General features: G+C 42.6%; 1 protein-coding gene across 8 annotated transcripts in view; it reads right to left on the bottom strand.

Moving 5' to 3' along the window:
* The window catches only part of ECHDC1 (ethylmalonyl-CoA decarboxylase 1), a 61,311-nt gene extending 49,765 nt beyond the window's left edge, over positions 1–11,546 (bottom strand). For 2 of the 8 annotated variants that reach the window (XM_072764706.1, XM_026013356.2), the window contains exons 1-4: positions 10,641–10,710; positions 10,397–10,537; positions 4,012–4,233; positions 364–506 (exon numbers count right to left, since the gene is read on the bottom strand). In XM_072764706.1, coding sequence (XP_072620807.1) covers positions 364–506; positions 4,012–4,233; positions 10,397–10,537; positions 10,641–10,683 — 549 coding nt within the window. In that variant the 5' untranslated portion in view covers positions 10,684–10,710. Of the gene's footprint in view, positions 1–363; positions 507–4,011; positions 4,234–10,195; positions 10,311–10,396; positions 10,543–10,640; positions 10,711–11,114 lie in introns of those variants that run through there. The other 6 variants (XM_072764712.1, XM_072764719.1, XM_072764693.1 and 3 more) reach the window with 6 other exon arrangements.
* Positions 11,547–14,895: the final 3,349 nt, after the last annotated feature.

The following is a 14,895-nucleotide window of genomic DNA, read 5'->3' as shown; positions in this document are numbered from 1 at the left end:
GTGGGATTCGATCCCGGGTCTCCAGGATCGCGCCCTGGGCCAAAGGAAGGCGCCAAACCGCTGCGCCACCCAGGGATCCCAAGACCTAAAACTCTTAAAAAAAAAAAAAAAAGACTTAAAACTCTTGCTGGTTTTAATGGGCTTTAGTGATTGCTAATCTTGTCCTTCCTTCCCTTCTCCCATTCCCACTATGTCACACTACTTACGACTTGAATTTAAGAAGAAAACCAAAACCTCTGATCTTTGGAAATCTCTTGTCTTAAAGAGCAACTATCATAATAACTATATGTAAAATATAAATATCTTAGCCATAGATACCTGATAAATATGTGGTATCTAGTGCATATTTCATACAATACTTGCCTCTGGAGTCGCTAGTGCTTTCACAGCATTCAGATCAGATCCTGAGGAGAAAGTATTTTTTGCCCCACGAACAATGAGACCTTTCCCCTCTGTCCAATTTTCCAATTCAATCACTTTTTCCAGAAGCTGTAGCATCATAACACCTGCCAGAGAGAAGAGGGGGAATCAAAGCAATAAGATACTAGAAAAAGAGAAATAATTTAGAAACCATCAACTGTCAAATAGGACTCTTAGATCCTACGTTTTACAATATTAACTGAATATTTATCAAATGTCTTTTGTGTTGGTATCATGGGATATATACAAAAGAGGTGTATTTGACAGTCCCTCCTTTAGAAGTTTACAATACGTTAGTAATCTCTCTCCCTTTCTCTCTGTCTTAATTAATAAATCACACAAATACATGGTTAGATAGAAAATGAGAATATATGATACACGTCCTAGAAATAGGAAAATTAGAATGAATAAAACACATGGTGGTAAAAAAATATATATATTTCTTAAGGTTAAAGTCAAATATAGACCTGACTTCACAGTAGTACACACTGTTGCAGTCAACAAGCTCAACAAGGATTATAAAATCAACAAGCTCCTAACAAGAATTATGCCAGTATTCCTAACTCAAATACAGTATTGCCCCAGAAGACGGAGATCTCATAATCTATCGGGTATATGGTACACAAAACAAAGGTAAGATTCCTATGCTATTCACATGAAAACTATTATAACAGGATGTTAGTTCAGGAAAGGGATAGTACATATCATCTTGTTCCACAGTTGACAAACTATGCTCTAACCCAAGGCATACTATAAAAGGCTGCCAATAAGATAACTACCAACCATCAATTCTATGATTTATAAATTACATTTTTACCTTAGTATTATTCCAAAATTCTTTGGAACCTCTTTATAATGGGCAAATTTAAAATGGGAACAGCAGGGACTATAATTCTTATCTGCAGTGATCACACAGGTGCATAAAGTTCATAATGCTATTAATGATTAAGCTTACTCTTGTCTCTGCTTAAGAAAATGATTTACAAGCCAATATAAAGAGGATTAAAACTGGCAAAGATTCTGTATTACAAGGTTCCAAAACCTATAATATAGTCCCCATTAAATTAGGTACACTACTCTGGAATATAAACCCCATGATGTCAAGAACTATTAATTCTCTTTGCTGTTTTCTAAAGTAGCCAATAATGAAGTGGTTTCACAATGATGCTAATTGTTAAATGTTACTGATTCATAAGTATCGAATGCAGCTATCCTTTCTAATTGCAAATTATGACCTAATTAAGATTGTAGCCCTATCCAAAGATGTCCTAGGTGTTTCAGAAATATAGTTCTTGTTTTCAAAAGATTTATAGTCTAGTAGCTTTTTACGAAAAAAAAAAAAACCCACTCATTAGAGTAAGAATAAATCTATATAAGTAAATATGGACTTTCAGTCATCCCTAAAATTTAAGCTTCTAAAAAAAAGTAATGCTGATTTTGAGTATGATACATCTATACTAGAAGTTAATCTTGAACTCATCTTTTTGACTTTGTAAATTAAGGGTTAAGAGTTGGAAGGAAGGGATCCCTGGGTGGCTTAGCGGTTGAGAGCCTGCTTTCAGCCCAGGGCATGATCTCGGGGTCTGGGGATCGAGTCCTACATCGGGCTCCCCACAGGGAGCCTGCTTCTCTCTCTGTCTGTGTCTCTATCTCTCTCTCTCTGTGTCTCTCATGAATAAATAAATAAAATCTTTAAAAAAAAAGAAAAGAAAAAAATAGAGTTGAAAGGAACCTTAAAGGAGTGCCTAGGCTGGGTAATTTTCAAACCAGGGTATTGGGGTTGTGTGATGTGGCTCACTTATCTTCTCCTAGACCAAATCAAAGCACCTCTGCTCATATTCATTTTAAATATTAGCCATGAAATGAATATTGGTTTCCATTTGAATAATAATCTTTACTAATATAAATTCTTTGTAATTTAATTCAGTAGTAATTTAAAACAATTAATCTAGTCTAATTCTCTAGAACAGTCTTACTTTTCTAATGTTACTTATCCTGAACTAATATTAAAATTTGTTTTTGGGATGTCTGAGTGACTCAGTGGTTAAGGATCTGCCTTTGGCACGGGTCATGATCCTGTAGTCCCAGGATCAAGTCCCACACTGGGCTCCCCGCATGGAGCCTGCTTCTCCCTCTCTGCTTCTCTTCTCTCTGTGTCACTCATGAATAAATAAAATCTTTAAAAAATAATTAAAATAATTTGCTATTATTCTCTGAACCAATTAAAGGTATAGGGATATACTGTCCAGTAAAGTAGCCACCATCCTCATCTAGCTTTTGAGCACCAGAAACGTGCCTAGTCCAAACTGAGCTGTCCAATTAAGTAAGTAAGCTGTCCAATTAAGTAAAATACCAGATTTCAAAGACTTGGTATGATTAAATAAAAACACATTATAAATAATTTTTCATATGAGTCATATGTTGAAATATTTTTGAATATACTGGATTAAATAAAGTATGTTAAAATTAATTCCACCTGTTTCCTTCTACTTTTTATTTTTTTATTTTACTTTTTAAAAACATGGCTACTAGAAATTTTTATTTACATATGTGGCTCACATTTGCGTTTGCATTATACTTCTATTGGATAACACTAATAGAGACATCTCTGAACTATGCTGAGAGGAAAGAAAAGTCATCTTGTGCTTTAAAGATCCACCACTAATAATTTACAAAGTTTACAGTCTACCAAATTATGTATATGGGTATGAAAATTTATTGAGGCATTTTTGAGCACAGTATTTCAAGTATTATAAAACATAATTTATCCCTATGAGGTGCATAATGGACACTCCGAGCATTCAAACATCGCCTAAGTCATCCTGACTGGGTAGTCAGCAAATGTTAATCATTTGCTCTTACACAGTATCATCAACCACCAGTGAGTTACATCACTGACAAACAGAAACTGCTAAAATCACCCTGAAATATGTAGGAGTGCTAGATACTCAGCAGTGTTACTCATTAGCTCTTGCATGACGTCATAGTAGTATAATTCAAATTTGCACTTTGGCACAAAATTACAAATGACCACTGTCCTAGACTTTTGGGTCCCTTAAATGTGAAATTTTTACATGCTCCTTCTATTTGCTAGGCAGCAAATCCAAGTGTCAGGGAAGGAGCAACACATAGGCAAGGACAGTGTTTTCACTGATTACTGGAATTACACGGTTAAATGACAGTCTTATTTCAATACATAGGGAAAAAAATTTAAGTAATTTTTTTCATTTATAAGTTTTTCTCTTTACTTTTCAAATATTTTTGAAAGCTCCTTCCCTTTGTCTCCCAGTGACATCAGCTCAACAAATGAAGTCATTAGGAAGTTAGTAACTGTCAATGGAAAAAATAATCAAGGTTAATTTGAAAGTTTCCTTTCTATCAACAACCATATTTACGGATTTTAAAAAATTAAAATATTCAGAATTAGTTTTAAAAAAGTGTTCCCGGTTAAAATGATGGTTTTGAGTGTTCTCTGTATGTATATTCTAAGAATACCACAACTTTCAGGAATTCCATCACCAGAGTAGAGATAAAAATGTGATAGCAGCTTAGAGTTAGTGTCACTATTTAGCAAAAGAAAGACCTCTATACCTGAGAAAGCATTCATTTTACTTGGGTTGTTCAGGGTAAGAATACCAATGCCACTGTCTTCCTTCTGAAGGTCAACGGATCCACCAGGAAACTGTTGAAGTTTTTTTTTTAAATCTTCCTCATGGAAGCCATGAGATGTATTATAAAGGGACAATCCTGTTTGATGTAGTAATTTTGTCCTTACAGACAAAGATGATGTCTTCAGAAGATTTCCTGCCATTTCTGGAAAACAGAAAGAAATATGCAGTAGTCCAGATGAATGCTTTTCTAATATTATATGTTAACAGACTTTTTTTGTTTAATTGGGACCACTTCCCACTTCTAAAGGCACTCTGAGGAGACAGTGGGTATGGAAATCCTTTCCTTTTCCCTCTTTCTCAAACCAAATAATTCACAAAGTATACCATTTCAGTACATCGCTGAGAGATGATGATGTATTACAGTACATTTACTGGTATCCAATACACCCAGATGGTTGACAAAAATGTTGCTGTTTTGTGTTTAGCACCATCTCTGGCCTCCTGGTAAGTCTTTCTCATGATAGGAGTTCTTCCTCCAACTCTTTAACTTTTGCAAAATCTAAGAATAAATTCAGTCCAATGTCCCCTTGGAAACAGTCTCTATGCAGAAATGTTACAAAAGAAATCTTATTCTCTAATAGAAATTGCATTCTTAGCATTATTCTTCCTTATGCAGTGCTTTCATAGAAAAAGCTGAGGAATATGGGGAAAGAAATAGGAATGTGTGCATGGCATGCTTAAAAATGCAGAGAGTAATGCTGAACTTAAGGGTTTAGATGTAGATTCTCTGGTCATTGAGCACATCCAGGTGAACAAAGCCCCCAAGGACTTACAGGGCTCATGGCCAGATTAACCCATACATGAGCTCTCCCTGCCACATCGAGATGATTCTTACTGAAAAAGAGCAGATTGTTCCTAAACCAGGAGAGGAGGTTGCACAGAAGAAAAAGATATCCCAGGAGAAACTGAAGAAACAAAAACTTATGGCCTGGGAGTAAATACTGCACAGAATCAATATAAATAGATTTTTTTTAATTTAAAAAAAAAAAAGGAATGTGTGTATGGTTTCCTGTGCTCCCCAGAATTTTGTTACTCTTCTCACTTTATATATACATCCTGGATAATGTCATTTCTGCCGTAATGGTTTTTGCCGTATGTAAGCATTTTTTGCTGACATAAAACATTCAGAAGAGTATACAAATCACAAATTATAGCTCAATGAATTTCACAAGGTAAATACATTCAAGTCAATGACACCCAGATTAAGAAACAGAATGTGATAAAAACCAAAAACCAAAAAAAAAAAAAAAAAAAAAAAAACCATGAAGCTCAGAAGGTCTATTGTGTCCTCTCAATCACAACTCCAAATAAGAATGATAATTACCCTGACTGGGACGCCTGGGTAGCTCAGCAATTGAGTGGCTGCCTTTGGCTGCTGGTGCGATCCTAGAGTCCCGGGGTCAAGTCCCACATCAGGCTCCCCAAGGAGCCTGCTTCTCCCTCTGCCTATGTCTCTGCCCTCTGTGTGTGTCTCTGATAAATAAATAAATCTTCAAAAAAAAAATAATTACTCTGACTTCTAATACCCTAGATTAGTTTTTTGTTTTGTTTAATTTTATACGAATAGTATAGATTCTTCTGTCCCTGGTTTCAACCTTTTGTGACATCACATTAGTGTCTAAATGGCCCATTCCTCCCACTGCTGCATTTTATTTTATGAATACACTAAATATTTTATCTATTTATTCATGAGAGACACAGAGAGAAAGAGAGAGAGAGAGAGAGAGGCAGAGACACAGGCAGAGGGAGAAGCAGGCTCCCTGTGGGGAGCCTGATGTGGGACTTGATCCCAGGACTCCAAGATCATGGCCTGAGCCAAAGGCAGACGCTCAACTGCTGAGCCACCCAGGTGTAGCAAGGTTTTTGTTTTGTTTTGTTTTGTTTTTCAATAGCTTCTACTAATAAAAAGATCAAGTCCAATGCTCATTTTCATTGGGCCCTTATTGATATCTTGAGTCTCTCATAACATCTCTACCCACAGTCTACATCGACACCAAACAACTAGAATTCCACAAATTTACCATGCTATTTTACATTACGACATCCCCAATATAATATCTTTCCTTCTTCACTGACCTGGTAAGTACCTAATCATCTTTAAAAACTAAATTCCTAAATTTCCTCCTTAAGTGATTTCCTAAGCAGAGATAATTATTCCTTTTACTTATCCCATCCCAAGATAGCATATGATTACATTTCAACATACTTTACACATCATTTTAATGTTATTTTTCATTTGCCTCTCTCACCAGATGGAAGCTTCCTGAGAGTAGTTCTCTAAGGCACATACCCTCTGTCACTAGTGCCTAGTATTAGTGCTCAACACAAACAGGTACTTGAATGCTTCATGAAAATAAATCATCAGGTTGGCAAACGGAATACCGCAAGCTTGTTTTATACCTTTAGAAATATCTCTACTATGTGAGTTATAAAATGGTCTCAAAAGCAGATGGAGAACAAGTCATCTAAAAAAGATTACAATATGATCTCTCTTCCACTTTAAATTGTTTCACCTTCAAAGGACACTTCAAAGACACTGTTAAAGTGTCTCAGCAGAACACTTGCAACTGTGTAAGTATCTAAAAATATTACACAGTGGAAAGCAATCCCCTACACAGATATACTTTAGAAACTTGGTGTTGAACAGTGTTTCAAAATTTCTTCAATAAGATAACTTTGAATACCAGTATCAAGGAGACCAAAATGTTCCTTAAATCTCCTCTAAAAGACTAAAATGTAATTCATATTAGATACAATATGACCTAATGTGCTGTGATACATGGTAGAGAGTTTAACAAAAAGAATGACAGTGAGTGAGGTGCTTGTTGTCTTTGAAAACACCACCCACGAATAAGACCTTGATGCCATTTTTCCAATAAAAAAGGCGTCCTAACTTCCTATCCTAAGTGCTGCGACTCTCAACCGCCGTAACTTTACTGTTACTGTAAAGTTCCTTATGGTCTTACTCTCTACTCCACAATTTATCCTTTCTTCCCTACTGGAAGGGCACTAACTAGTAAATATCAAGGCTAACAAACTGACATTTCTTCCATGTTTTAGGAGCTTAGTTTATCAAAACACAGTCTCTTGGGATGCCTGGGTGGCTCAGGGGTTGAGCGTCTGCCTTCAGCTCAGATCGTGACCCAGGGGCCCTGGGATCGAGTCCTGCATCAGGCTCCCCACAGAGCACCTGCTTCTCCCTCTGCCTGTGTCTCTGCCTCTCCCTCTCTGTGTCTTTCATGAATAAATAAAATCTTTGGGAAAAAAAGTCTGTTGTGGTTTTTTTTTTTTTTTTTTTAAATCTTTCATTTCTGAAATGAAATGGTACAATCTGCCAGACTTGCCTCTATCAATAAGACAGATGCCCAGGCACTCAGGAGCATCGATGAGCACCAACAACCGAGGCCAACTTTAAACATTCCTGGTGGTTAAGCGGTGTTGTCTCTGCCTTTACCATTAATCTCTCCCAATTTTCCATATGGTCAATTTCAAAATTCATTTCATAAACACTCTATTTCTTTACGTAGAAGATTATTAAACAAAGAAATAGTGGAGTGGCTACAAAGGCGTCTGAAGTCCGGCAGGTCTGACAACTACTAAAGAGTCCTTATTAGAGGTAGGGCTATTTCTTAAAAACCAGTGTACAATCAGAAACTAGACAACAGAGAATTAGAAATGAAGCTCCTGCCTCCAGTAAGTTAAAAAACTCTTATGGGCAGGACTGCGTCTTATTCACAGCCTTTAGCATACAGTTTTACATTTAATATTTGTGGAACTAAATGACCTCCAGTGTGGTTATTACTGTCTAGGGATTACAGTACCTACTAATTTTTAAACTAAATATAAAATCTCTATTTGCAAAATAGAAAAAGTTTATCTCACTGTTGGGTTTCTCGGATATGTAGCTACAGCCGTGCAGGGGTACGATTTCCTTTTCATGTTTACAAAGTGGCTTTGCATACAACATAATCTCTATTGTTTCACTAATAAAAATATTAATACTTTTAAAGAAATGAAGTGACAAATAATAAGACATCACTCTATCTACAATACGTATAGCTGGCAATATATATTTCACAAGGATCTGATCAGTAATGTTCTTTGTCCTTTAACTAGTTAACAAGACTTTTCTCACAAGAGCAATCGTAGGTCAGGTCTAGCCTATCACGTTCGCTAACTTTCTCAGGATGAGAGGCAATTTACCCTATGATACTGAGGTTAATACGAGTGACTGTCAGTGGCAAACTTGGAGAACCCGAGATCTGACCTATTTTTGCCTTCACCTTCACCTTCCAAAGGAGGATGCTGGTTTTGAGCTAAAGTCCAGTAATGCAGTGTGGAGCTTTGTGTACTAGACAGCAAAGTGAAACTACTTGCCCTGGAACTGCTGTTATTTTGGATTTTCTTAGTTCTGTTCTCCCTCTTTCACTCTAAGAGGCTTATGTAGTAAAAAGAACCTGGGGCTGCCTTTACCTCGTCCCATCTGAAGATCAACTAGAGCAGGGCTCAGGGTTCCTTAGGCCTGTTTCTAGTCTAGGGAAAATAAGCTCTCAAGACCACTCATCAGGTCAGTTCACGAAACTGAAAGGTGCATACACAAAGTCAGAGCCAAAGGCAATATGCCCAAACTTGCTTTGCCTGGATTTGCTCTGTGCATGTCGTGCCCCTGGAGACGTCAGATATAGAATGGAAAAGCAATGGAAACTCAGCTGAAGCTGAGGTCCTGATCTTTTCCATATTTACCATGACTTCAACATTCAAACAAGTACCAAAAAAAAAAAAAAAAAAAAAAAAAGTGATAAGAACTTCAATGGCTATTTTGGAAAACTAAATCTGCCTGTTCTCCACAATATTCTGTTTAGGGAAAAGAACAAAGAGTTAAACTAGAAAATAAGGAATAAGGCTTACAAAATGATTGGCCTTTTTAAATTATTTTTGTGGGATAACAAAATGAATGAACAATATGCCCTCTCTTCTGTAAGGAGCCTGTCCCATACTCACACGTCACCTCTCCAATATCCAACAGCAAAAGGGCAAATTGTGTGGACGCCAGCAGATCTATGATCACCTGACCTTTAAGTCCTTACAAAATTTAATATACACATAACTAATACTTTTGCCTCATTCGACATCTTTGATATGCTGATTTTTCCAAGGAAATCTTTTAATACACACTGCAAGTATCCTTCTATGAGTTCCATTTCTTCTCTCCTTTCCCATTCCTATTCCCCTTGCACTACGAAGTCTCCCTTCTGCTCTTCTCTCCTTCTGTTCCTTTGTGCCATGGAGGAGCAGCACAAAAACTCAAGGGCATTGCTTAGGCCGACTAGGTTTGCGGATCTCAGGTTTACAGACCCAATTCTGGAAAGTTGGTAAGAGCCTAGTAAGTACACTCTCACGCCAATTCTAAACCCAAAGAGCAAATTAGACAAGAGTCCAGTGCTAAGGAGATGGCCAAGCATCGGCCATTCTTAAACCATTACAGTATCTGACGGTACCAAAGGGCTGAAGTTCAGATTCCAGGTAAGCACGGGGTTAAACAATCAGCACGTTGCGTTTCTTCCAGAACGATATGGCAACGAGGAAGTTCTGACAAAATCCTGAGTTTGCAAACTTTCCTCTAGACAAAACATACATCTAAAATCCGCCGTGCAGGATGCTTTGCTGTCCTGTCACAGACGGTCCCTGTCAGCTCAAAGAGCTGTCCTCCAAGCCACTGGAGGAGGGTGAGAGAGGAGGGCCTTGTGGACACCTGAGACCACCTGTGCTACTCTCTCCCGTTTTGGTTCAAGCTCTGCAAAGGTTTTCAAACACTCTTCCCCTCCTTGCACGAGGAATAAGCTAGCTTTTCTCTTAAAAGCCGCATGCAGGGATCCCTGGGTGGCGCAGCGGTTTGGCGCCTGCCTTTGGCCCAGGGCGCGATCCTGGAGACTCGGGATCGAATCCCACGTCGGGCTCCCGGTGCGTGGAGCCTGCTTCTCCCTCTGCCTGTGTCTCTGCCTCTCTCTCTCTCTCTATCATAAAAAAATAAATAAATAAATAAAAATAAAATAAAATAAAATAAAAAGCCGCATGCAGAGGGGATCCCTGGGTTTAGCACCTGCCTTCAGCTCAGGGCGTGATCCTGGAGTCCCAGGATCGAGTCCCACGTGGGGCTCCTTGCATGGAGCCTGCTTCTCCCTCTGCCTGTGTCTCTGCCTCTCTCTCTGTGTGTCTCTCCTAAATAAATAAATAAAATCTTAAAAAAAAAAAAAAAAAAGCGGCATGCAGGGCTGCCTGGGTGGTCCAGCGGGTTGAGCACCTACCTGGGGCCCAGGCTGTGACCCTGGGGGGTGGAGTGGGGGGTGATCCTGGGACCCAGCCGAGCCTCAGACCCCTGCTCACTGCGGAGTCAGCTTCTCCCTCTCCCTCCGCCTCTCCGTCCTGCTCCTGCTCTCTCTTGCTCTCTTTTCTCAAATCAATTAATTAATTAATTAATTTAATTAAACCTTTAAACGAACAAATCTCACACCCCCCCCCCCCCGGAAAGCCACACATAACCCGTTGTACCATCTGCCTGAATCACGGAATCCACAAGTGAACACGAATGCATATACTCCCACAGCCGGAGGAGCAGGTCCTAAACAACGACAACAACAACAACAACAACAGAAAGCCGCCACTATTCCAGACCTGTCTTTCAAGTTCCCATTTCCCTTTCCACCTACTCCTACCGCCTGCTTGCACACTATTTTCATTAAGGCTCACATAATCGGTTTAAATTTTTTTTTTCTTTTTTTAAGATTTTATGGGATTTATTCACGGGAGCCACAGAGGGGGAGAGAGAGAGACAGAGACAGAGAGGCCCAGGCAGGGCGCCCGCTGGGGCTCGACCCCGGGGCCGCGGGGTCACGGCCCGGGCCGCCCCTCTCCCTCCACCCGCCCCCCCCCCCCGGAGGGAGGCCGCAGCCTCCTCCCACCGCATCTCGCGAGGCGAGGCGAGGCGAGGCCCCCACCGCGGGGCCCGGCCACAGCATCACTCACCGGGCCGCGGCTCCATCCGCCCGCCTCTCCTGCAGGTCAGGCAGTGGCAGGTCCAGGCCGGAGCAGCTCTTTTAAGCGGTCCTCCCGCCCCCCGCGGGCTTCAGAACCGCGCTCCCCGGGCCGCCCCTCCGACCCCGCGCTGCCCCCGCGCAACCTGCCGTGTCCGCGCCTCCGGCATCCGCAGCGCCCGTGGCTGCTCCGGGCCGAGGGCGGAACCGCGACGAGGCGGGACCGGGGGGGGGGGGGTCATTATGCAATCAGCAACTTTTTTTTTTCTTTTTTCCCTCCCTCCGCGAGGCCCTGCTGAGCCCTCTCACCACGCAACGAATTTAAGTGACACTGTGGGATCTCACGTCCTCCCCGCGCCGCCCGGCAGAGGGCACTGGGCCTCCGCGGCCGCCGCCCGCCGCGGCCCCCGCGGCACACAGCGCCCCGCCCGCCCCCCCCACTTCCGCTCTGCGCGCCCTCCTTCCGCTCCCCTCCGCCCCCCTCCGCCCGGCTCCGCGCGGCCGCCGCCGCCCGTCCGTTCCGCCCGAGTGTCCGGCTCCCCGCCGCGGGCACCTCCGACGCCGGAAGTCCCGCCCAGGCGCGCTTCCCCGGGCACGGGATGGAAGGACCGACGGCGCTGACTTCCGGGGCGCGGGGCGGGGGCCGCGGCGGAGCGTTGGCCTTCGGCTCCCCGCGGGACCGCGGCGGCGCGGGATCGAGTCCCGCGTCTGGCTCGCCGCGGGGCGTCCGTCTCTCGGTGTCTCGAGAATAAATAAGATCTTAATTTAAATAAATAAATACGGGGACCCTGGGTGGCTCCGCGGTTTAGCGCCGCCTTCAGCCCAGGGCGTGACCCCGGGGTCCCGGGTTCTAGTTCTGCGTCGGGCTCCCTGCATGGAGCCTGCTTCTCCCTCTGCTGTGTCTCTGCCTCGCTCTCTCTCTCTCTCTTATGAATAAATAAATAAAATTTTTGAAAAATAATAATCAGGGATTCCTGGGTGGCGCAGCGGTTTGGCGCCTGCCTTTGGCCCAGGGCGCGATCCTGGAGACCCGGGATCGAATCCCACGTCAGGCTCCCGGTGCATGGAGCCTGCTTCTCCCTCTGCCTATGTCTCTGCCTCTCTCTCTCTCTCTGTGACTATCATAAATAAAAATTTAAAAAAAATAAAAAGAAAAATAATAATCAGGGACGCCTGGGAGGCTCAGCGGTTGGGCACCTGCCTTGGGCTCAGGTCGTGACCCCGGGGCCCCAGGATCGAGTCCGCATTGCCCTCCCTGCGTGGAGCCTGCTTCTCCCATTGCCTGTGTCTCTCTCATGAATAAATCAATAAAATCTTAAAAAAAAAAAAAAAATAGAAGCAGTTAGTTCTTGAACATGTTTTTCTGCGTTATTGAGCCGGAAAAGTATTGGTGGCAGGACCCGCCGGGGCGCAGCGCAGCGAGCGCAGCGGCCGCGCCGGGACCTCCGGGCACAGAGAGCGGGGCCCTGGCCGCCTGCGAAGGGCTGCGGGCCTTGCCCGGACCGGAGCGGGTGGGACCGGGTGGGATCGGGTGGGGACGGCGGGTCACGCAGGAGGACCGCGGCCGCAGAGGCCGAGCCCGCGGGGGGCGGGAGGCGCGCGGAGGCGGGGTGCGCAGCCGCAGGGGTGCAGGCGCAGAGCCAGCACGGCGGGAGCCACCTGCGCTGCACTGAGCGGGGCTGCAGGGGCGGCGGGCCGGGCGGGGCGGGGGCCTGGTGCTGTCGGGGTGCAACCCAATGTGCCTCTGCGGACTGAGGCGTGCAGACCAACTATTCAGGCCTTATCTTTTTTTTTTTTTTTTTAGGCTTTATCTTTTTAACAAGCATTTAGTAACTTGCGAGTTCTCAGAATTTTTTTTTTTTTAAGATTTTATGTATTTATTTATAAGAGACCCAGAGAGAGAGAGGGAGGGAGGGAGGGAGGGGCAGAGACCCAGGCAGAGGGAGAAGCAGGCTCCATGCAGGGAGCCCGATGGGGGACTCGACCCCGGGACTCCAGGGTCATGACCCGAGTCCAAGGCAGATGCTCAACGGCTGAGCCACCCGGGCTGCCCCTTATCATTATTTTTCAAAAAGTTTATTTATTTATTCATCAGAGAGAGAGAGAGAGAGAGGCAGAGACACAGGCAGAGGGAGAAGCAGGCTCCCCGCAGGGAATTCAGTATGAGACTCAATCCGGATTCTGGGATCACGCCCTGAGCTGAAGGTAGACGCTCAACTGCTGAGAATTAATTTCAGAATATTTAAAATACATGAAATTTTTGAACTCCATCATAGTGGCATTACCGATATATGATTTGGTTACCTTTTTGAAATCAATTTTGATCTCCAACAATGTACATTACAAATGATAGGTAAACAAAGAACATTTTGACTGTGTTGTATTTACCCTTTAGCAGATAGTGTTTGTGTGGTAGGCACTCAAATCTGTTCATGTTCTAATCTCTAGAAACTGTGAATAAATTACCTTAACAGGCAAAACAGACTTTGCATATGTAGCTAAGTTTAGAATCTTGAGATAGATTACCCTGGATGATCTGCATAGTTCTTGGCCCAGGACAGTCTAATAAGACACGGCCAAAGTGAAACTCATGGCCTCTAGACACAACAAGACTACCCAACTAGGTGATTCCTGGAGACAAAAGTAGCAAGTCACTTTGTTCTTGGAACTTACTAGTCAGGACCCAGAAAGTGTACCAACCAACTAAATCATTATGCATGAACTTATGCAGGCTCTTGGTTGAAGGCTCTTAGTTGTTTCTCAGCTGTTGTGGAAGAGGCACTTTTCCACAAAGTATGGTTTCACTGCTAAATTCACTTAGATCTGGAGTGGGATATTGGAGAGTCGTATGCTTTTAAGATACTTCAGCTAAAGTGCAGATATTTCTTTTTGAGATGTTCAACCAAAGAAGCTTAATACAATTTTACTCAGTATTTTGGACACCTCTCCTAATAAGATGTCAATATATGGCATCCCTAAAACTCTCCTCTAAGGCTAACAGGAATGATGCTACTATATTCTGCTCATTTCTTGGTGGTTATGTGGTCTTCTCAGTTGCCCATTATTATCCACTTTGGGGTGGACAAATGAGCCAGGCTTTGTGGAGTCCTGTGTAAAAAAACAGACAAGGAAAGCCAATAAGCTACTGACCAATGGTTTAATACCAGAAAAAGACAGACTTGGAGCTAGAAGAAGGGTGTTGCAGACTGGGGATCACACAGTAAGAGCAAAATAGGTGAATGCAAGAAACTTGCATCCTATTTTGTGTTAGGAATCGGCCCATAAGAGAACTTATAGGGAAAATTTTCCCTTGCTTTCTAATGGATAGCATGTGTACCAAAGGAGCAGGGGATGGAGAAAGAATGCTGCTATATTTAACTGATTTAATTTAGTGGGAGTGGAGGGCTGAGCAACAAATCTGATTAGGGATTCCAATGGTTGTTTCCTACAATGCCGAGAAGAACTGATTTTGTCAGTGGTTGCTCATCATCCAGCTCCAGACTTAACCATCTGGCAAAACTGTTAGATCTAATGAATGAATTCAGCAAAGTTGCAGTATATGAAATTAGCATACAAAAATCAGTACCATTTCTATACACCAAAAACAAATTTTCTGAAAAAGAAATAATTCTATATCCAGTAGCATCAAAAATAATAAAATACTTAGGAATAAATTTAATGACGTGAAAGATCTCTACTCTAAAAACTGCAAGACGTTGAGGAAAGAGATTAAAGAAGTCACAGATAAATGAACAGTATCCTCTGTTCATGGA

The sequence above is a fragment of the Vulpes vulpes genome, chromosome 1 (genome assembly GCF_048418805.1).
Source record: "Vulpes vulpes isolate BD-2025 chromosome 1, VulVul3, whole genome shotgun sequence".
Classification (NCBI taxonomy): Eukaryota; Metazoa; Chordata; class Mammalia; order Carnivora; family Canidae; genus Vulpes; species Vulpes vulpes.
The sequence above is the reverse complement of the archived record's forward strand: the minus strand, read 5'-3'. Positions and strand labels throughout refer to the sequence as shown.